Source organism: Symsagittifera roscoffensis, unplaced genomic scaffold (assembly GCF_963678635.1).
Source record: "Symsagittifera roscoffensis unplaced genomic scaffold, txSymRosc1.1 SCAFFOLD_25, whole genome shotgun sequence".
In the NCBI taxonomy this organism is placed as follows: domain Eukaryota; kingdom Metazoa; phylum Xenacoelomorpha; order Acoela; family Convolutidae; genus Symsagittifera; species Symsagittifera roscoffensis.
In genome coordinates, this window is record NW_026971149.1 from 176,017 (window position 1) to 201,914 (window position 25,898).

The 25,898-nt window shown below is 35.0% G+C and overlaps 1 protein-coding gene across 1 annotated transcript in view; it reads right to left on the reverse strand.

Annotated features, from left to right (window-relative positions):
- The window catches only part of LOC134856180 (solute carrier family 7 member 14-like), a gene marked incomplete at its 3' end in the record, with an annotated part of 55,153 nt that overhangs the window by 10,287 nt on the left and 18,968 nt on the right, over positions 1-25,898 (reverse strand). The window contains exons 2-6 of the mRNA XM_063872547.1: positions 3,699-3,822; positions 1,929-2,080; positions 1,212-1,445; positions 586-794; positions 161-331 (exon numbers count right to left, since the gene is read on the reverse strand). Coding sequence (XP_063728617.1) covers positions 161-331; positions 586-794; positions 1,212-1,445; positions 1,929-2,080; positions 3,699-3,820 — 888 coding nt within the window. The remainder of the gene's footprint in view (positions 1-160; positions 332-585; positions 795-1,211; positions 1,446-1,928; positions 2,081-3,698; positions 3,823-25,898) is intronic.

Here is a 25,898-nt window from a genome sequence, read left to right on the forward strand (position 1 = left end):
TAGCTGTTTAAGGTTAATTCAGCTGAAATAGAGGTAAACATGTTGCTGCAAAGTAGCTTGTGAGTAAAAATTTATTCCGGAAAAAAGTAATTAGCTTGTTCTGACTGATAATATTTATCTGATTTGTTGTTTCATTCTTTTTTAAATCCACTTTTCTTACCATGAGAGTGATAATGAGTGAGCAGCTCTCATAGGCGACGAAGCAGATGACGAGGGTGAGGACTATGGCCAGGGGGATACTCCGGGAGGGGTTCCGGCTCTCCTCCCCCGTAGTGGCTATGATGTCGAACCCAATGAACGCATAGAAACAGGTGGCCGCACCAGCAAACACCTACACACAACAAACAGGCACCCAAAACTCTTCACCTGGCCAGAAAACAATTTGAAGTATAAGAAGGTTCTGAAAATGAGAAGAAAAAAAATAAAATTTCAGCTACAGAATAAGTTGAGCTAGTTCAAATATTCGGAAAACTTCGCTTTTTGTTTATCTTTGAAAAAAACTGCCTCAAATTTGTTGAGAAATGTGTTGGTTCTATTGCATTTTGTTTTTCCCCATCATAAACAGACAGTGAGGATAATGCCTACCCCAGATGCGCCATAAGGCAGCACCCCCTCCTCCTTCCAGATCTCTGGCTCGACATAGAACAGACCACAGATGACGACGAACACCCAGGCGGCCAAGTTGACTAGATTGAGGGCGTTGTTGAACCAGATGGAGGACTTCACACCTGCTGCGAGGAGGATGGTCATCGCAATCACAATCACAAACGCCACCAGGTCCGGGAAGCCACGGCCTAGCAACACACACACCACATAAAATGCACTACACATACACATACACAGAGAGAAAGAGAGAGAGGGAGAGAGAGAGAGAGATTTTCTAGATGTAGTAGATGTTAATGGGAAGTCCCTGATGTTGGGGATTTATGTCTTTTCCAGTTTTTGGAAAAGATTTGTCAAAAGTATTTGTGTTGGTTTAATGGTGAAGCTAGTTGAAGTTAAGATTACTTATAACGGGATAACGCTTGGTTGCACAGTAGTCATTGCAAAAGAAACACGAAGAAACATTTTTTATCGTCCTTTTATGTTTTTCTTTTCCTTTTTGGTTTTTCCCAAGTTTTGCTATGTTTTGGGCATTGGAGTTGAGCTCCTCGAGTTTTGAATTAAAAGTGAAACTAAGCGACTGGAAGATGAAATGGAACAATTCTTACCCTGCTGCGTGCCTGCACCCAGACTCTGCATGAAGCTACTGATTGCGTGGTGAGAGAGAGAGTCGAAGCAGCTGCTCAGAGCACTGGCCCCAGCTGCAGTGCCTATCATGTACTCTAAGATGAGGTTCCAGCCAATGACGAAGGCGAAGAACTCGCCGACTGTGATGTAGCTGTACATGTAGGCACTGCCAGTCGTCTTGGGAGCACGCACTCCGAACTCAGCATAGCAGATGCCTAACAAAGAACAAATGCAACCTTTGATATTACACTGTTGTCACCATATTCTGACCGGGGTCAAGGTGCTCCTTTTGTGTTTCGATCGTTTTCTACCGAAAAAATGTGTTCGACCCGAGGAAGATATGTTTCGACCGTGCTGCACCCTAACCTCTATTCTTTTTCGGTCGAGCACAGACATGTGCGCGACTTTGAAAGTCGAAACTTAAAGCGAGCACCTCGACCAGGGAGAGGAAGACAAAAATGTCAAAGATTGAAAAATGATTCCTGATATATCAAACAATCATTCTATATTTTAAATAAAGATTCCTTTTTATTGAAACTTGTGTGTTTCATCTACGTCAAAACAATTCATTATTTGTATAATTAGTTTATCTTTGTTGTTTTATGTTCGATTGTGCGTGTGTGTGTGTGTATGTGTGTGTGTGTGTGTGTGTGTGTGTGTGTGTGTGTGTGTGTGTGTGTGTGTTTCTGTGTGTGTACCTGAGAGGAGTGAGGCTATGGCTGCAATGAGGAATGAGAAAATGACTCCTGGACCTGCCATCTGTCTGGCCACCATTCCAGCCACCACATACATCCCAGTGCCCACACAACTGCCCACTCCCAGAGACACCAAGTCCACAGTAGTCAGACATCTAACACACACAATAAACACTCATTCTAAACCTATGTTATCATCATGTATCCAGAAGTAAATATTTCATCCTGTTCGTTCCCCTCCTAATTCAGTCAGCCTTGTTTTGTGCTATCGCTTAGGAAAAGTGATGAGTTTCTTACACTCAAACTACTTTTCGCCACTTAACTTCTTGTTTCTGCCGGGATACTTAAACAAACTCGATCTGTATCAGCATGTGGATTTTGGGTTTCGCGCTAGAATGCGAGTTCTTGTTTTTCTTTCAGTTGAATGAAAAAAGCCTTAAGGACTGTTCTAGCGTTGCCTCTTTTCTGATTGCTCGCTAGACCATGTATAACAAATGGGCATTTCAATTTAGAAAAGAAGCGCGCAAGAGGCATAAAATGCAGATTAGGCCATCACAAATTTGTTTCTGTTTCTCTTCGGAATCCATTAATGTTTCCTCTCTTCACATTTCCATTTATTCCCCCCTGGGATTCCGGCAAATGTCTGGCGCAGCTGTGGCTTAAAAGTACAGCTTCACTGGGAAAAAGAAATGATTTATTTTGGTGCCCAGAAGGAGCAGGAACTGCGGTACTTAATCGAAAAAAAACTCCAAGTTGTACAGAAGTTACACATTAAAAGTGAAATACTTTTTATAACATTAACCCATAAAAGAGAAATCATGATATGTATTTATACTTGTAGTCAGTTACTGTTATATTCATATTTATTGGCACTGTGTCATTTTTTAAATCATACTTTTAGCAAATCCCTCTGAGAAAAGACAGTGTTTTATAATTAGCCTGAAGTAAAATAGGTTGTTTTGTGGAGTGAACACAGAGTCTGTTGTTGGCAGAGTGATTGCCCTGCCCTGTTGTTGTCCGCATGGGTTCTTTCTCTCACTCGGATTAGGTTAAGTGGCTCACAGAGATGGTAAACAAGTGTTTGCTCTGAAAGTATTCACTGGCCTGTTTCATAAGGAAGCACTGACTCCTCTGAAAGTGGTCAGTTGTTGATAAGTGGAAGGATTGTTCTGGTATCTATACCAGTCCACAAGACAAATATGGATGTTTTTCATATATTCTTAACATCAAAACAACTGACAAAAGCACATAAGGTGATGATAAGATAGGAAGATAGATGTGGATTTAGACCCTCAAGGATTTCATTTGACCCCCTCGCCACCAAAATAGTTCTCCCTTTGCTACTATCCTACAACATCTAATGCACTTCAAAATCCGGCTCAAAATACCGATAATTTCAGGGCGAGTCGTTCGCCCAAAAACGCTACTTTTGTCAAATTTTTTCAAAAAATTCCCAACAAAATTTCGAACTGTTGTAGATAAAAATCTGGTTGCTGCGCAGAAAATGAAAACGAATAATGGTCTATAGACTGTTTCAAGTGAGCTGGGAGGGAATTCAATCTGTCCACCCGAAGAACATCAACGAAGAAGGTCCACACAAATAGTATTCCTAGTCCTCTCACCATATTTCGTTTGTGTGGCCTACTCATAATTTTTCTGACTGAATCTAGTTTGATTTATCCGAAATCAGGATCTATTCCATAGTTAACCTCTGCTTGTTTTGAATAAGTAACGCGTGCGAGGGAGGGGTGTTGATGGCAACTGAGAACTGACTTGTTGAATTTGGAGGATGAGGTGAGGGGTGCCTCTTCGGCTACGTCGTTCATCGGCTTCTTGCGCAGCAGTCTCTGTCTCATCATGCGCATGTTGTCCCCACTCAACACAGAGGCCGCCATGTCTACAAAGCAGACAGCTCAGTTGGACGAAAACAAAGAACAAGCACAATGAAACAAACAGATAAAAACCACGAAGAGCCGCCATGTAGTTGTACCAGTTTCTATATCAGCGCATTTAATGAGTGCAACTAGAATATATTGAGTGTTGTAAACAGGGGCGGATTTAGGGGGGGGGGGGGGGGGGGGGGTTGGCGGACGTTCCTTTTCTTCAGGGATTCGACCCCCTGCCGACCCAAAGGGTCGCCCCTTTGGTACCTTTTAAGAAACCCATATCCGGCCCCCTCGAAAAAATCCTACATCCGGCCCTGGTTGTAAAGAAAAATTTTCTCTTAAGAATGAGAAAAAATGTTTTGATCAAGGATAGCAGGTGTCTGTGCCAGTGGTACACAATTTTTTGACCACGTAATGACCTGGAAAAAGAATCTTTAAGAAAAACTATTAAAAGCGGGAAAATTTTTGAAAACGTTTTTCAAAATTGTTCAAGCATTCTTAGTGTAACAATCGAAATTATAATTTGAGCTTCCATTTTCAGCAAAAGTTTAATTATATATGGTGAAACAAAATAAATCATTTGGAAGTGCCTCTTTTTGTGGGCAAACGTGCCCTCTTCCAACAAATAACGTCAGCAAAAGAAATAAAACTGGAACCTGATCTAAACTACATTTTATGATTGGATAAATTAGATATTTTACCAATGTAAAGTATTTAATATTAACCAATCATGATCCATCTAACTAACAATCCACTTATTTGTAAGTGCTGAAATTACTTGTAATTTCAGCACCAGAGAGATTTGAATTTAACTTAGAAATTAGTTGAACTCTCCCGAGTACTTCAGCAGCCGCAATAAACCAGTATACCCTAGATCTATTGAGCCTAGCAGAGACTAGTTAAACAACCTGAGACTAGATAGTATAAGAGTAAGATTAGGATCGGTATTAGACTAAGAAGTTGCACGAATCTATCCGGCCGAAAATAAGATAGCGTGACGAGCAGACGGTGTACCCTATCCGAAATTACTCTATGAGTTATACACTTCGGTCCTAACTCATCTGGTGCGACCATAAGTCTCGAACAAGACCTTAATAGCTTAGCATTAACCAATAATAGATTAGAAATTAGACAAAACATTTACAAAATGTTATACGACAATAATTTAATCGAAATGTCTCTACGACTCAATAGATCAAAGCCAATATTCCGAACGATAACAGAACTACCCGGAATTGGAAGAAGACCTCGAACCAGAGACGACATACGACAAAGCAGAAACTTACCATATAGTTATATGATAGTTCGGCAAAAGCCAGAACAAACTTTTGTATTTAGAATACTACTAGCAATGAATTTAGATTTTCATTTGCAAACATAAAATTTTGAAGTCAATCTTCAAAATCATTTCAGGTGCTAAACAAAATTATTAATATACAATAACGATTGATAAAAAGATCTCAGATCGTTTTCCAAAATTCTGCAGTAATATACAAAACATGTTTGAAAAATATTTATTGAAAAATAAAAATAAAAATTAGTAGCATGACAATAAATGATTAGTAATTATAAATCATCCTGTTGTTCCAGCTTCATCGCCTAAACATAACAGCAATCATAAGCTCACTAACATCATAAAAATACTAAATCTATTCTTTACACAAATTTAAAACATTTTAAACTTAAATTCACTTAATTTTAAAATCAGATCATCAAGGCTTATCCTTGGATCTTAAATCATTTTCTATTTAATTAAATTTAAAACTTGATCATCAAGGCCTATCCTTTGATCAAAAAGAACAACTTTGTTCTCCCCCACCCACTTAAACGAGTGTCTAACGACCTCAAACGTCGATTCACTATCCAACCCTTTCTAAAAACCCAGGACTAATAGAAATTTTTGAACAAAACTAATCATTCAAATTAGGATAAACAGTGAAGAACTTCGGTTATTCATCCTTCACTTGATCCCCCCTCTTACCAGACCCAGGATAAATCTTAAACTTAGTAAGTTTAAAATAGTATGTAACGAACTACTCGCGTTCTAATTATACCTGAACCTTGTGGATCGATTTACTATTCTCCAACCCTGAACACAATCACTACCCTTAAGTAAGATTAAGTAAGTTAACACCTTAGCTTATACTAGCCACGAGAAAGTATAAAATCATTCTTCGGAATCGATATACTTTTCTCCCCAACCCTGAACAAATAGACCCAGGTTAGGCTAACAAAAAAATCGTAAGGACTAACAGTTTAAGCAAATAGAAATCATTTAACAACCTTTTGCATCCGTCATCCTAAACCTTATGTCATTTAAAAACCTAGGAAATAAACAAACAATCGTTTTACACAATTGTGAAATAAATAACAAAAAATACGACCTTGTAATCACACCTCATACACAAACAGTTGGATACATTAGAACAAAACGACAAACATTAAAGAGAAAAATACTAACTAAACAAAGACAAATAACACGAAAAAGATTTTCAAAAAATTGAAACGCATTTTCAGAATCAGAAACCAACAGTTTAGACGAACTTTATAAACTAAAAGAATCAATAGATAAAAATTGCCCAATTCACGATCAATTATATTTCTCTGACTCAGAAACAACTTCAAATTCATCAAAAAGAGGAAAAAGAAGAATAATAAAGCAGTATAAACACAAACCAGTACATTTATACAATTGGAATCAACCAATTAGACACATTGATAATTACATATTAACAGTCATCGAACGAAAAAATGAGCTCAACGCACACCCCAGGTGAAGAAAGTCCAGATGATGATGATATTTTCCCCTTTATCGTAGACGCAACCACTGATAGAGGACAGCATATATTCTGCAAAAATTTACTCTTAAATTTGTTTGAACCCGGAATCAGTCCATGTAAAACAGAGTTCCCAGATGTAAAAATCAAAAGACAAATTATCGATCACTATCTAAAAGATATATGTAACCTAACACAACAATACGGAATCTACTCCATAGAATTCAGCTCACCAAACCAGAATCACAGTAAATATATAATTCAAACAGACGACCTTGATTTAGAATTCTCAAAAATATTCTCAGAATATATAAAAAGCATCCAATATAATAACTCACAAAGAGCAAACTCCATATTCACCAATGAAGTTTTTGCGATAATATATAGTTACATCTCAATATTAGAAAACGAAATCCAGATACCAAATGTCTCACCAACAGAAACATCTAAACATATAAGAGTACGACATGAAATCACACTACTCTCTAGTTTTCTAAATATAATTAAAGAAAATTTCACGAAAGATGAAGTTTCACAACATACAAAACACGACTTACAAAAAATCTTGGCATGGTTCATAATAGATTATTTCACACATAATATTGATTTAATTTCACAAGCAAGAAAAAACTTTAGACCCCAAAACTCTAACGATGATACTGCCATCACAGAACAATCAGACTATGTTTGGGACCCCGAATGGTCTCATCCCGCATTCATAAACTTCCCACAATCAATCTCAAGTCAAGCAATAAGTACGATATCTTATGTAAGAGATTATGTACGAGTAATACCATTAACCATTGATGCAACACCATTAAACTATAATACATTTTTACCCGATATGCAAAATAATAGTTTAAACTCTACAGTCATACACAATGAAAACCTCAATGGAACTAGGAATCTTACTCAACAAGATATCCAGACACCATCACACTTCATAAATGAAGAAATCGTACACACAACAACTACACAACAAAGTATTTCACCAATACGTCCAAACTTAACAACACCAAGAAATACAAATTCTTCACAAACACAGGTAACATTACAATCAACCGTTAAACCTTCGGTTGCCCCAAAATATTCACACATGGATTACCAAACATACAGACCCATGACAATACCGCCAAAAACACGCAAAACGTTCACTAGAAACAACTTTGCAGACCATAATTATAATTACACACATCCATCAAAAACAAATTATCAACCACGAAAAAATTTTAGTAATTATACAAGATCTCAAAACTGGGATAACCCAATGGCACCACCTAATTCAGTAAATTTCCACACAAATTTACATCCTCCACAGGATCGTAGTGAAAACTATCCATTTTTTCAACAAAATAAAAATAAAAAACAAACATCTTATCAAATGGATTACTTATCCTCAGATGATGATTTCTTACAACCAGATATATTTACACCCAATAATCAAGAATATCGTGGACAAGGAATACAGAAACCACATACATATCATAGAATTTTTTCTCCACAACCAATAGATACACAAATTCAACAACCAATTCAACAACAAAACCCAATTAATAAATCTTTTCAACCAATTCAGCAACAAAACCCAATGATTGCAAACTCTTACCAACCAGCACAAATGCAAAATGAAATACCACTCCCATATTATCTTCAACAACACGAAATAACAAGAAATCAACTTTCAAATTTTTCTCAAATGCCAAATGCAGCAGAATCATTACAAATGACGATGAATCCATACCTTATGGGTGGATCATCAATAACATCAAATAAACCTTTAATGGTATTCACAGGAACAGACCCTGAATATTCTGTAGAAGACTATTTAAATGCAGTCACAGCAAATTTGATTTTAAATATAGGACCTGAACCAATTAATACGCCACTACATCAAAACTGGATACATCGACGCACAGCGTTAATACAAACAACTCTAGATGGCGCAGCCCAAAAATGGTTTTCAGTATTGCCTATAGAAATAAAATCAAATTGGAAAAGATTTACACAAGAATTTTCAAAAATGTTTGACTCCGAAAGAAACAAACAACAACAAAGAGTTTTATGTAATGAAATTCGCAGATTACCAAACGAAACCAACAAGCAATTAGCAGTACGAATCGAAACACTAGTTCGAAAAGCATATTCATTAAATACACATGATTATAAAAACACAAAGATGACAGAAATCTTAATGATGACCTTAACACCACAATTAAGGAAAATAGCAATAAAAAAGAGAGCATCCCATCCTTCGTCAATTCGAGAACCCGATTTAGATTTTCGAAAACTAGTAGACAAACTAGAACAAGCAGAAATCACAATGAAACTCGAAGAAACGGAAAATCTGAAATTACAATACGTTAACAGAATTGAAACAGCTTCCACAAATATAAATAATATACAAGAATCAGATACAGATCTCGTTGAAAAAATCACTGAAATACTCAATATTTACGAAAAACACCCAAACTTTAAAGGCAAACCATCTTTCAAAAAATGGTGTAATTATTGCCGACGATACGGACATAGTATTTCTGAATGTAGACAAAAACAGCAAGACAATCAAAATAAACCTCAAAAATATAAAGAACCAAATAAATCATTCTATCAATACATGAAAAAAGATCAAAATCTACCGAACAAAACAGTCTACAGCAACAACAGTTCAGGAAAACCACTCCCGAACAATACAAATTATACAAGAAATCAATCACCATATAACTCAAGTTATAGAGGAAGATCACCAGAACGAAGAAACACGCATAATTCATCACAACATCACTACAATAGACCAAATAGTCGAAATAACTACTCCAGATCACATTCAAATACACAACGATTTGTTTCTAGATCTAATTCCCAATCAAGAAATAGTTATTATCCAAACAATCAATCACGAAATTCATCATACAATAGGAATAGAAACTACTCAAATAATCGGAATAGAAGTTATTCAAACAACCGAAACCAGAATTACCCGAACAATCAATCAAGGAATAACTCATATAATAGATCGAACTATAACAGACCAAACAATAATTACCAAAACAGATCGCGAAATAATTCACAAAATCGACACTCAAGTTATAATAATCGTTATAGAAATTATTCCCAATCACCACACCGGAATAATAATAACTATAATAATTCTAATAATCGCCACAGAAGTAGTACACCTAAACATCAAAGACATATTAATCAAGTACAATCTAATCCAGAAACAACATCAGACCCTCCAGGTATTGATGACACAGTAACTGATACGTTACAACTCAACCAAATAAACTGTGAATCATCAGATTCAGAAAGCGATGCAGAAAACACTCTCTCCATCAACATGATAAAAGTCGAAAACGACTATGAACCTGTTATATATGAAGAACCTTTTTCATCACACATATATGAGAATCAATCAGAACTCCTTCACAATTATTATATTGAACCCGTCCATTCCAAACCGACGACACAAAAAACTAATGAAATTAACACTACAAACCAACCCAATGAGAAAGAAAAAACAAAATGTTTGAATACAAATCACATCTATCAAAACATACAAAAAGAACAACCCAAAGAAAAAATTTGGACAATACCATTTCTTTTGGAAAGCCCAAAAAGCAAAGAATTTCAACCACCAGATCTTGAAATTGATTTTTTAATTGATTCAGGAGCAGAATCAAATATAATAAACATTCCCACATGGAATGAAATAAAAACCTTACACCCAAAGCTAACACCTCTTGAAACCTCCAGCAAACTAGCAACAGCACAAGGATCAACATTAATAAATTACGGAAAAATTCAATTATTTCTTCTCCCCACAAGAACAATGGAGCAAAACAAAATTTTAACCAAACCATTTAAACAAATATTCCATATCACTGATATTAAACATAATATCATTGGAATACCATTTATCTCTAAATATATACCAACAATCAACATCTTGAATAGTAAAATATTAATCAAAGATAAATATACAAAAACAAAAGACACATCCCTAACATTTTTTCAAAGATTAAATAAACAACCACCATTTTTTTCAAAATTTTACCCAATATATAACCAGCAAAGAAAACACTTGAAACCACTATCAGGAAACATCTATAATTTTTCAATCAAACAAGTTCACCAATATGATAAAAAACAAAACAAACAAAAATTTTATATGTCAGATTTTGAATTCAAACCTATTCATAAGTTTTTCAAAATCACAATCTCATCAATAAAATATTTGAAAAACTCGAATTCAGATATTATTTCCTTACATGTATACAACAATACACCTTACCAAGTAACATTACCTTTAGGACTTTTAGGCTATTGCGAAACCAACGCTACAATATTACCAATACACGAAAAAGCATATCGTGTAAAAAATATACTCCAATTACTAGATATTTGCCAATCCACAATCCTTAATGAAGAATTATCTATAAATAATATAATAAGTAACGAAAACAGAAATACGGATTATTTCACAAAAACCCCATATTTCAAACCTACATTCAACATAAGTAACTACACAGAGAATCAACAGAAATTTTTAACAATGTTTAATTTCCAACATTCACAAATAACACAAGACGAATTTGAAAAACTAGCAAAACAGCTAATTAAATATTCATCAGTCTATGCAACATCCAAATTTGATGTTGGCAAAATCAGCTCATCACTACATCTCCCATTAAAACCAGACGCAGTTTTCAAAAAACAAAGAGCAAGTAAAGTACCAATTCACTTACACGATAAAGTGAACAGATTACTCGACATTTTAGAACAATACAATATTATATCACCAGTAAACAAAGAGGAACAACCAAAAGGCAACACATTTATCAACCCTGTTATCATTCTAGCCAAAGGAGAATCATTAAAAACTGTTCTCGATGCTAGATACCTCAATTCACTCATAGATGAATCAAAGTGTAATTGGCCCATTGAACCAATACAAGTTATTTTAACAAAAATAAACGGAAAATACTTTACCACCGCCGATATGAATAGTGCATATAATCAAATGCCATTAGATGAACAATCACGACGCTTAACACAATTTGTTATTGGAAATCAACAATACGAATTCAACCGCTTATTCTATGGAATATCCATAGGACCAGCAGCATTTTCAGCTTTTATGAGCAAAATTTTTCGACCACTAATACTCAAGAAAAACGCAATCACCTGTTTAGACGATGTTTTTATGCAATCACAAACAAAAGAGGAAATGTTCAATGTTTTAGAACAACATCACCAAATACTTCAGAACGAAAATCTGAAGGCCGCCCCCGATAAATCACACTTCTTTTTGACAAAAGTTAAATTCTTAGGGCATAATATAGAAAGAAAAACAATCACTCCATTGAAATCACGTATAGACGCTATTCAAAAACTCCAACCACCAACAAATAAAAAGAAAATCCAAGAATTCCTTGGAATGTTAAACTTTTTAAGCAAATATGTTTATAAAATGCAATTATATCTACGACCATTCTATAACACACTTAGACAACAAAATAATTTTGAATGGAATATAGAACATCAAGCACGATTTGAAGAAATTAAAAAACTTCTAACTGAACAAATTTCAAACACAATTCCAGATTCAAATCAACCATTTTATGCAATGTGCGATGCTTCGAACTTTGGCATCGGCGCAGCATTATTACAATCACATAATAGTACAAATAAAATGAACCTCATATCAGCAAATTCCCGATTATTCACTCAAGCAGAACTAAGACTCTCAACTCTAATGAGAGAATGTACAGCCATAATATATACACTAACAGAATATGAATTTCTGATACTTGGATCAAAACATCCCACAGTTCTATTCACAGACCATAAACCAATCATCTTTCTTTTTACACAAAAGTCTAATCCAAACCACCGAGTTTATAGATTTCAACTCATTTTAATGAAATTCCCAAACTTACATATAGTTTGGACCGCAGGAAAAAATCTTGCATTACCAGACACTTTAAGTCGAAATACGCCACCTGAATTACTTACACGAAAAACCACAGTTGAAATACCCAAAAACATAAAATTCTACCTTGCAGAAAATGAAACATCACCCCGATTGGAATGCAAATATGCAGTAAAAACTGACGTTGAACAATCACAAATAAATAATTTACAACATTTCCCACTTTATCTAGATTGTCAAAATAATCACTATGAAGTTGATCTACTTGGAACATCAACTTTTAAACCAATCCCATATTCACAATGGATAAAAAACAACACCCAACAAAAAAAGAATAAAACAACACCCGCCTAAAAAAGACCATTTTCCACTAATTGAAAAAGAAAATCTGACCGATAAAATAAACTTATCAGGACCACAAACAAACGATTCAAAATACACAATAAATCAAGTTTTTGACCTCCATGACCCACTTGACACAATACCCTTATCTAAATTAGAAATCGAAAACATTTTTCTCCCCCCAACAGAAACAATTACAATTTCAACACTGAAACAATATCAAAACCTTGACCCAGTAATTCGACAACTGAAATCATGGCACAAATATAAAACTAAACCTATCAAAGCAGATTCAACTATTCTAGGAAACAAAACACTCCTCAGATATTTTCGAAAATTCAACAATACAACAATTAACGAAAACACAGACCTTCTAGAATACAAACTAAATGAATCTACAGTTCCCTGTCTCCCTTTAAGTATGATTCTTATAGCTTTTAATATTTCACATACACAAAATATTAAAGGACACTCTGGATCAGAAAAAACATATTCAAATTTTATACAAAACTTTTATTTCCCAAATGCACCAATTTGGATAAAAGTACTATGCAATGACTGTATAGTATGTCAACTAAATAAACCTTACCCAAATCAAAAACAAATAGCACAAAAACAAGATTTTAAAGGACAAAGCTTGTACTTTAATCATCGTATCTCATTTGATACCAAAGGACCAATTTCACCCTCATCCGAAGGAAACTCCTACATTATGGTAATTGTTGACGCATTTACACATTATGTAGCACTTAACCCAGTACCACATTGTAACGCTTATTACGCTTACACAACACTCTATGAACACTGGACAGCAAAATTCGGACTACCAGAAATTTTAGTTACAGACAACGGTACAGAATTCATAAATAATGAAATCATCACACTATGTCATTTATATAACATTAAACACAAACCACGTACATCTCACGCACCTTGGACAAACGGCTTAGTCGAAGGTATGAACCGTTCATTACAAGAATATCTCAGATGTATCATCAATGGAAATGATACAAGATATACCGAATGGTCAGCAGATGTAAAACTATTTCCCTTAGCATATAATTCACAAATCACGACAACTTTAGGAATGTCACCATATGAAATGGTTTTTAACCAAAAGCCACGCAAACCAATAATGTTTACAGCAAACTCTCATAAAAACGCACAAGGTTATTGTCAACCAAATGAAGACTCAATTTGTTATAACCTACCATTACATACACACGATGAAGATCATTTTCATCACCCACAAATTCTTAAATTAGCCTCCGGTACACACACCGAATGGATTTTAAACAGAGATAAAAAACACAATGAAATTTACCAAAAGGTAACAAAAAAGTTGTTACAAAGGCAAAATATTAATGAACAAATAAATTCACGCTTTACACCAGCCTCCGATTTAAAAATTGGAACATTTGTTTTAATACCCAATTTTAATACTCAAAAAGGAATTTCAAAAAAGTTACAACCCCTTCGTAAAGGACCATACCAAATAATTGCAAAACCCACTGATGTCACATATAAAATCACCGACTCAGATAAAAAAGAAATCGTTCAACACCGAAATAACCTATTACCTTATTATCCAAAAGAATACGCACTCCGCGAACTAACTCAATTATATTCTTTTACAGGTTTAAAAGTTATTCAAAATAACCCACATACGGACACCATAACAAAGGAACAAAATGATATTCACCTCAGAAATCAAAATACAAAATCAAACACCACAAAAAACAATACAAAAAATCTCGATCAAAATACATCTCAAAAAGAAAGAAAAAATAGAAAAATGACAGAACAAATAATACCCCAAAAACAAATCGACAAATCAGAACATAGAGAGTCTTCACGACTTAGAAATCAACCACGTAAAAATTATAAAGTATTCATCCCACAATCCAAAATATTAAAGAAAGTTGAATTTCAAAAACAACCTTAAATTCTACATTTAAAAATCTTTGCACCTCTGAAACATTTCACACTTTCATTTTTCAAGATAACATGCTGATAAACACGCAGCGATTCTAGTTCAAAATTAGCCAATAGGATTCATCCAATCCGTCACCTTCTATAACTTTAACACAAACCAACTAGACGAAAAATATTAAACTCCAGGCATATCTATAACTATAACTCTACGACCTCCAGGTCAAAAATAAGCAAACCACTCCAACTTGACAACTAAAATAAATATCACCATAATATCATAACCCTCCCTTATCTAATAAACCAAAGATCAACAATATTTCCCCAACTCAGCCCTCAAATACCCCCCAAACAAATATGTTAAATTAGCCTAAAGTAAAAGAACGACCATTTTATTTAGCCTAAAGTATAAAAATCTCAAAAATACCCCAGATCATTTGACAAATGAAAATAAAGACAAAGAAGACCTCCCGATCACCATAAAAATTGCCCCCAACAATTTTTTACGAAACTCAACCCACTTGTCAAAAAACTAATAAATAATCCGACCACACTTGAAAATTGCCCCAAACAACAAAAAATATTCGATCACGAAGCCTTTTCTTAAATGCTCTTCTATCAAACAGTCACTAAAATTATCACAAACCTCAAACAATTTTTTACGATACTTGAAACTTTCATAATATTTCTTTTTGATATCCTTGAATCTTTTCTAATACTCTAAATCATTTTTTGTAATATTTTTTTAATTTTCTACACTATATTCGAACTATTTCTCCAACTTTCAAAAACCCTTGATTATATCCACAGGTACGATTTATAAAATTGTCTAAATGATACGAACTATTTTCAGTAGAACTGATATTTTTCTACTATTTGTAATTTTCATAACATTTCTATCATCCCTCATTTTGACTATATGCAAATGTATAAAGAAAGCAATCATCACATTCGCTCTAGCAACAATCCTCCTAATTCTTTTCTTAGAAGAATACTTTAATAAACATTAACTTTTTCAATAAAAGAATAGACCAAAAAGCTATCAAAAATTGCTACCCAAAAGTCACCAAGTCAGTCTTCACCGACATCATCCCAAGATAACCCAACAACACCTTCAACTACCAATAATCCTCAAACATCTACACGAATTTCCTTTCAAGATAACCCATACACTTTTGAAGAACGACACGCTCGTTTATCAGAACCACTAGAACCAGCTCAACGACAAGCACCTCTAAGCGAACCAACATATAACTTATACCCAACACTACCACAAGAATTAAGTAGAATAAGAAATCCTAGTCAAAACCAAAATACAGTCGAAATAAATAGACAAATTATACATCCTCGACGGAACAAGAATTTTCTAACTCCCCGAGTTCATTTTGATATACCTCAATCCCCATCACAAAACACTCCAGAAAACCCCATTGGTATATTACCAGAAACACCTACGCTTCTTTCACAACGTAGCACCTCAAGACTACCATCAGATTACTTAGGTTCAACACCAACATCTGAACAAATACGTGAAAATCCCTTTAACCCCCCAAACCAGGCATCACGACTACCATATTGGACAACACATTCATTTACACAAGGTGAATTAAATTTAGTCAATGATCCAATAGATATTTCTACGGATACAACAACATCCTCATCACTACCAGAAACATTATCACTACCATCAACACCATCAATAAGCCAGATTTCACCACCACCTTTTAACTTAAATTTTCCAAATAATCTCGACGCCAGATATCGAGAACAATCATCAACAAATATCCCTTTAAGACTAGATTGGAATACATTTACAGCCCCTCCACCATTATTTGGACAACATCTAGAAAGTAATCGCCTCCACAACTGGGCACTTAATAGATTACAATACCGACAAGACATTCACGACGATATCCGTGATCACAATATCCAAATACTTCAACAAAACAGTTTACAATTAAAGTTTGAAATTACAGTTAAATTAAACAACATTACTCAACATCCCTACCCATTAAACCCACCAAACATAACAGCTCAATCACTACCACCACCATTTATAACCACTGAAGTAATATATAAATACGACAGATATACCAAAAACACAATTGGTTACATCACATTTTATAACCCATACTCAGGATTATCATACACATGTATATTCTAAAATTATTAATTTTTCTCCAACTCCTTTTTCTAGTAATCTCAAATCAAAACATAAACCCTTCTCCCCGCACAGGACCCCAAGATTTATTAGTAACACATTACGATTGTGAAGAAAACGAACAAAAAACACTACACAAGTATGCAATAAATCAAGTATCACAGTGCGAAACAGAACCCCAAGCCATAGAAACTACAAATGTCATAGCAACACTTTATTCAAAAGCCCGAGCAACTACAGTTATAGGATATAAATTCACAGCAACATTTTCTGAAAAGAAAGTACATTGTTCACAAGTCTCAAATGGAAATAAAAACCGACTTGACCACGAATCATTCTACCAAAGTAATATCGAACGACTTTTACATCTCAATCCCGAAGATTGTAAAAACGAGTTACTCCGACTAAACATCACAAAAAATAAAAACACAGATAGAAATTTAGTATATTTCCAAGTTTTTTCAGATTCTGTACATCAAGCAGAACTTGAAAGATATCAAGGACATATAAAATTAGATGAAAAATACCCATACAACGGCGCACACGGACGATTAACCTATGACATACACGATAAACACTGGATACCACACATTGGTATAAATGACCCATCAAACTGCAAAGCAGACACAAAAAATAAAGGATACCAAGAAATAATGTTTTTCGATTGGAAAATACAACTCGAAAAAATACAACTCACACGAGATTTATCAGACAACACAATGATTTACCAAGGAATTAGATTACCTTGTAAAAACGACCAAGGTTATTGCGACCCTACAACCAGAACACAAGCAACAATTGTTTGGTTCCCCGAAGACACATGTACAACATTTCAAGTAGCAAAAATACACGCTCGTATGATAAAATTTCACGAAAAATATTTTATACAATCAATACCATATGAACATGTAAATCCATTACGCAAAATAAGTTCAAATTTTCGAAACATTCATAATATAGAAAATAAATTAACACGTTTTCAAATATATCAAGAAACAGAACTTGCATGTAAATACAGAAGCCCACTTCACAAAACACAATACTCTGAAATATTAGTTGAATACGAAAATGGATTCGACATGACCACTGGAAAAATAAAAGTCGACCCATACGCCACAAGTCATCCCCTAAACGAAGGAACATCATATATACCAGTTAATTTTCAAAAGAATACAGGTCAACCTGGTGGACATTTAAAACCCCAAAACGATCAAAGCACACGTTTACAAGAACTATCACTAATGAATAATACATATTTTGGTAATATCCACTATGATATTCACTTAGATATGAAACTAGACTACACGATTAGCCGAATTTTTCAAGAAATGTCACTCTCCGAATTAGAAACATTACACCAACTATGCGAATTAGAAAGAACACAAATATTACAATCACTTGCACTAGCAGTATTAAAAATACCCTACGCAGGATATTTACTATCAGGAAATAGATCAAATTTTTTAGACTATGAAGGAAACATCTTATGGTTTTATACTTGTACTAAAAAAGTATCACCACTGTACGTTTTTGAAGATAAACGATGTTATAAAAGAATCCCTATCTTTTATAAGAATAAAGTACATTTCGTTGACACACTTTCACGAAGAACCTATTTCTGGGATACCGCAGTTCCATGTGGATCAGAAAATAGCCACAACGTAGTACAACTAAACCCTGATGAAGATAAATATTACCTTCTCACCCCATATCCCACATTAATGCAATCACTCAAAAAATTTTCACCAGAAAGCATTCGCGCTATCGCTCGAAACCCAAATATAGACTTACAATCAATAGGAATATACTCAAAATCAGATATTCAACATCACATTAGAACACAACAATTCCAGGAATTATTAACACAAATGGACACAATACAAAGACAATCAATTGACCAAAACTTACGCAAACTTGCCGAAACCGCAGGATTTGCAGACATCTATACGCAAGACTATAGCGGATATTTTAAAGACATTAAAGATTATATATATCTAAACGGTGAAAAATACCGTCCCCAAGATATATCACCTATCAATATTTTTAGCTTTGTTACACTCAAGAATGAAATTCTTGATTTTCTAGGATGGCCCTACTACATCTTAGAAAAACTAACTATTTTATACGCAATGTTTAACTTTATTGGATTTCTTTTTTCACTCTTAAAAGGAATCTATAACACATGTGCTATACACACACAAGTCAATCGACAAGCAAGTGTAGCACGCATACTATTTGCAGGATTTTTTGGAATATTTTCTACATCTATAAACAAAATTCTTTTAGACGCACAAATAAAAGAATATAACACAAAAATAGCAACAAGACAGAACACATACGACGAAGAACATAACAATGCAGACACAACACCAACAGCACCACAGTTACCACCCCTACCACATAACCATCCATTATCCCTAGTCCCACGTAATTTTCGAAATTTAGCCATAACACATAATAATTTTAGACCAACCATATCACAAAGTCCCATCCAACATATAATGCCACACCACTCACAAGATGAAAATACTTATGAACAAATTATAGAACAACCCCATACCACCGCTTTTCAGTCTCAAAATAATAATTTTTTTAGCCCACGATGAGCCGACAACTTGGATCCCTACACCGATCAAATTCCCACCCAACCAACCTCACCACTCCAATCCCAATAATACCACTTTTTGCTTTTCCGCCACCCGATTTCCCATCCAGTAATGTAACATCCGGCATGAATTCCGATACTAACTCACACATCTCAGTTTTATACTCCATCTCACAACTCAATAACCCGAATATTGAAACCCCCGATGAATTTGCCGACTCCGAACCATCTCCATCAAATAATTTTCACACCAATCCCTTAATTTTTTCCCAACCCCCTTTTCAACCCATACTACCAAATAACCCTGACCCAACCAATTCTACACCCTCTTATGCTTCCCAAGTCACTCCAACCTACTCCTCACTTCACTCAAACCAATCATCTCATTCTTCAGACACCCCCCGAATCTCCCCAGAACTAGATAATTTCATTACCTTACAACAACAATCCTATCACCTTGACACCCCAACCATAAACCAAATCTCATCCACAATAGATTCATCCAACCCTCCTACCCCTACACCCTCTTCAATTTATACTGATTCATTAGCACCATCATCCACAACTACTGTATCTTCACTCAGCACTAATAGAGCTTACCGCACTTTTAAAAGGAAGTTCCCCAACCATCCTTTCCCAGCGAAACCAGGAACAGCCCGTGAATACATCAACCATCCACAACACACTAACACAAAAGAATTTTTAGCTATCACCTTACCCTCATTTCCACAATACACCTTAAACACCCCTCATGACACTAACGAGACACGTAACTTTGTAGACGAATACGTTTTAATGCCTACCCTTCCTTGGACCTCATATTATCATTTTACAAATCCCCTTTGCTTACCTTTATCTAACACTCATATCGATATAGAACGAAATATGGACATGCTATATCGACTCACTACACCACTAACACCTAGACAATTTACTTACATTGGATACAAAAAATCACTAAAAACACACACTGCACCCCGAGCTAATGAATATACACTAGAATATTACGACCATAACATCATCAGAACTAACCAAGATCAATTCTTAGACGACGATCGCTTCGCTAACCCACAAATTACCGAGAAATTTTTCATTAAAACACCATATGTATTTACACTAAATATCTTCGATCGCAAGTTTGACCACATTATCTCAGAAGCACTAACAGACACGCAAGCCTACGAAAGTTTTAAAGAACGCTTCCAAATATTTTCACTAACCTTTCATTTCCTTGCACCACATGAAAGAGATTTGCACTGCTCACACGATATTATGTTGCGCACTAAACAAACACACACATATACTTATTATCCTTTCATCCAAAATCAATTTGACCTACACACTCCCTCCAGACAACCACACCATCGTTTTCAATTCATCAATTCCAAATACACCTCACCATTCTTTCTTAACTTCACATATTGCATTAAAGATACTAACCTTCATGGTATTCTTCGAAATTATGATCCCATAACCCAAATGTATATCTTTTGTCCCATCACCAAGACCTTCAACGCAGAAGAATCCCGACCCTTCCTCATCCCACACGAGTTTGTACAACCATTAGAAATCCCCATTTTAGAATTCATCCATAACACTAAATTCAACCACAAATTATATAATCTAATCCAAAACACACCTTATGAATTTGCAGTTGGCACTGAAGAACTAACCACAATTAAGGCACTTCAATTGCTTTGGCCACTGCTTCAAACTAAAAATATCATCCGCATATTAGCCAAACTACTAACAACTTCAGATCTCATTCACGACATTTTCCCCCACGGTTTCTTCCCCGACGACTAACAGGTAAGTATGAATTATACATATTACTAATTAATTCAAACATTAGAAACTCACCATTCTTTATCCATGTTTTCTTTAGAATTTTAGCCTTCATCCAACGATCATCTGAAAAATTCACAAAAGAAAAATAAAAAATAGCAAACTTCTTCAAAACTGTTTAAAACCCTATTAACTTTTTGCACCAACAATTAAATAAATATAATACCAATGCAGTAAATAAATTTATAAATTTTCCCCCCACCAGCAGTAAATCTAATAATGATAAAAATTTGTAACTTAATTTCCCCCAACAACTAGCAGTAAAATTAAAATTCTATGTAGTAAATTCATAAGAAGCAAAAGCAGTACTAACCTTTTGATATTTTCATTCACTCGCATAAGAATTCTATCCACACTCGCACAGCTCGCCCACGAAGAATTGTTTAAAATAATGAATTTCAGTTTCAAGCTTTCACACTCGATAACTCTAACACAAGATAACACGTTTCAAACTTTCCTTTAACCCGGTTGGAAAGGAATTATATACTAAACAAAACTAACCAATGCAGCTTACTAAACACCACAACACAAAGCATAACAGCATGACTAAGAAAAGGAAACCAACGGTACCCAAACCGGATTAACCCAGTTTAAAACTGGATAAATTATTCTTTTGAAGACTATTATAAAGTCTAAGAAAGAAATAATAAAACACAAAAAAGTCGAAAGACAAACCCATACCACAAACAATTTGATTTTTGAAAAAAGGACACAACCAACAAAACATAAGAAAAACCACAACAAACCCAACATAAAACGTTGTCACATAACAGGACCTCTCACAAAAACCGCATGCAATCATACTCCCACTCCTGGCCTAACCCACCAGGAAGGACGTCCTGAGCATGCTCTATAGCCGGCCTAACCCACCGTGCTACATCCACGCTTTGTGACCACACTCCTATTTTTAATAAGAGCTACTCAAGGGTGAGTAACTCTTCAAAATAACTGAACTAAAACAAAAAGCTTTTGTGAAAACAACTAACTAAAATCATAATTAAAAAATATTAAACTAATAAAAGTTTTATAAAATGTAAATTACATTATGCAATACATAGATCAGAATACAACACCAAGGACGAACATCCAAAGACAAAACGACCCTACTACACTCGAGAAAGAATGGCCAACTACAATCAATATGCCGCCCACAATCACAACTCAAAGGATTTAGAGTACGACTTGACTTCGCAGAAAAGGACTTCATTGAACTAGACCAATGACCACCTCGATGTTCAAGTATACGTACAGATCCGAGTAACCAGGCATCCCCACCACGCACAATCTCCACGCCATTCCCAGACAAGGTCAAACACAAAGAAGTTCTCACCAATGAAACAGAAAAACCTGACATAGCCAACCATTCTGAAATCAGATTTGAGTTTGTTGCGAAAACCCAGTCGTTGTCTTGAGAAGACACAATGATTGAATCTGGGACTTCTCTAATAAGAAAACCCAGAAGAAATAAGATGTTCGCCAAATACCAACGCCCATCATCCATCTTTCGAATTGCAGAAAAACTATTCTAAAAAACTCTGTAAAACCCGGATGGGTGGAACCTGATCTAAACTACATTTTATGATTGGATAAATTAGATATTTTACCAATGTAAAGTATTTAATATTAACCAATCATGATCCATCTAACTAACAATCCACTTATTTGTAAGTGCTGAAATTACTTGTAATTTCAGCACCAGAGAGATTTGAATTTAACTTAGAAATTAGTTGAACTCTCCCGAGTACTTCAGCAGCCGCAATAAACCAGTATACCCTAGATCTATTGAGCCTAGCAGAGACTAGTTAAACAACCTGAGACTAGATAGTATAAGAGTAAGATTAGGATCGGTATTAGACTAAGAAGTTGCACGAATCTATCCGGCCGAAAATAAGATAGCGTGACGAGCAGACGGTGTACCCTATCCGAAATTACTCTATGAGTTATACACTTCGGTCCTAACTCAAAACGTTCTATCCGTTTTTCTCGACAGCAATTTTTTCTAATTTTTTAAAATTAGAGTACAAGCCATAATACTAGCTATAAAATGATTGCATAGTCGTTGGTCTGACTTTTTTTGAAGTTTCTAAAATCATACGGAAATCAAAACACTGAATGTCCCAACTGCCTTTTGAGCAGTATTAACGAAAAAAAAGAAATGTAATAATATAGAACGATTTTTTTTTGAGATTTTTTGTGAAAATCATCCCACCACACGCCATATAAATTACAAAGCTCCTATTAACAAATCAATCAAGAAAAATAAGCTGCCTTCAACCAATTTGGAACAAATTCCAAGACGAATCATTGAATCTCCGCTTAAGAGTTAATAGCTCGAAACAAACTTTACGAACAGACATTTCGGTCAAAGACAATTCAGCCAATTTGAAATTCAGACAATTCAGCCAAAAACTCCGGAGTAGGAGTTATTTCTCGGTTTAAGGTCACCGATAACCGGCTCTAAAATTCGTATAGAGTCCTACCCTCTATTGGCAAGCTCGCAACACGTTGACTCGACTGCGGCGGTCACTCTACTGGCTGAATTGTCTCTGGCTGTATTGTCTGCATACTTTTGGCTGAATTGTCTGAATTTCAAATCAGCCCAATTGTCTTTGGCCGAATTGTCTGGACGCGCGAAAAATGATCACAGATGAAATGACTTTTCAAATTTAAGCTCAAGACAACAATACCTTTTGAATTAGTTTTTTAAATTCCATTAAAAACGGCTAGTTAAAAAGTCGAAATTTGTTGAGCACAAATATTCCGTTACTTTCGTTACGAAAGTCAGAAAAAAACTCCCCCTTCGGATTTTTTCTCCCCATTTTTAAGGGGAATTCGGAACAAAACATTTTCTAAACAATTTATGATTTAATTGAAAGAAATTAACAGTATTATCCCCTGTTTCACCAAAAGTGATTAAACCACCCTAGGCATCAATTTTTGGCAAAATTTATTGAAAAAAAATCTTTGTACTGTTTTGATGGACCTTGGACAAAATAAATACTATGTATATAGTGATAACTATCAATCTCAAATTTATCTGATAAAAGTCTACTTTTGAACAGCTCGTATTTTCAAGGAGTGTGCCAGAATATCATCAAAAAGTTTTCTACACTATAATTTCTTCAGCTGCATCGCACTATGAATAATAATGGGCGCGACAAGTATGAAGATATCCAAATAGATCAGCTGACCTCGACCCAGGTACCAGAAAGCAGGCGCGGATTTAGAAGGCGGCGGGGGGCGGTGGACGTCTTTCTTCAGGGATTCGACCCCCTGCCGACCCAAAGGGTCCCCCTTTCTACTTTTTTGAGATATTCATTTTTGGTGACGGACCCTAAAATTTTTCTAAAGGCGCCTTGGGCGCCAATACATACTAATTTTGAGGGGGAGCGCGCGCTTTTTCTGCTTTTTTTTTCAAAATATGTTTTAGTTTTGAGAGGGGAACGCACGCCCTTTTCGGCCTGTTTTTTCCAAAATTTATGCGGCGCAGAAATAATGGCCAAAACAGGATCTTTGTAGTTCTATAGGAGAGCTCAAAAAATCAATTTGTTGACCTATAAAAAAGGTCGACAAAAGTTTCTATTTTTTTTTGAAAATCCACTCCCCATCTCGAGAAAATCCTAGATCCGCGCCTGAAAACAGGGCTTTGACATGTCTTCATAAAACTTTAATGAAATATGACGTGTATGGACGGACTAAACTGCGAAAATCGTATGATTATCGTACGAAAATCGTATTTTGAGTTGACCCAGTTGTTAAGTGGCAACGATCTCAACGATATATTGCATTTAGAGACTTGCTGTTTTATTTTGCTATTCCAATAAAACCCACAAGGAGTGAGAAAACTTGATAAGCTGGCGTCATCTGAAACTGGAAACACAGATAATACGGAATGTTGCATTAAAACTGGAACAATCTGGTTTTGTAAAAAAAAGTAAAAAGCTACACCCGACTCAATAGTTAAAAAATGATTTGAAATGATTTTTACGGTAAGTGAAATATAGAGCAAGAACAGTGAGAGCCGACCCAAACAAATTTCTATCTGGCAAATAAAATTCGTCAAAAATTACGTTTTACTTTTGAAATAAAAAACCAAGAATTTAAAGCTTGTTAAAGTTAGTTTTTCAAAATCAGCGCCTGTTCTTGACCTATTTAGATTAAGCGACCTAGCTATACAAGAGTTTTAAAAAGTATTGGCTTCAGAAAAAATGCTAATAGCCATTTTTTTTGTGGATGGACTGTTTACAAGCAAGAAATTGTTATTATTTGGAAAAAAGATTTTTTGAGTAACTAAAGAATAACTAATTTTTAGGGCCCAAAAAATTGGACGACAAGAAAATTCGATGTGACCAGAAAAAAGTGAACTTAAAACTACAATTATGGAAGTGTAGACGCACAAAAATGTTAGTGTGCCTGAAAGTTGCTTACTGACTACAATTTTTTCGTTCCATTTTTTTTACGAGCAAATCAACTTTTTCGTTCCAATTTTTACA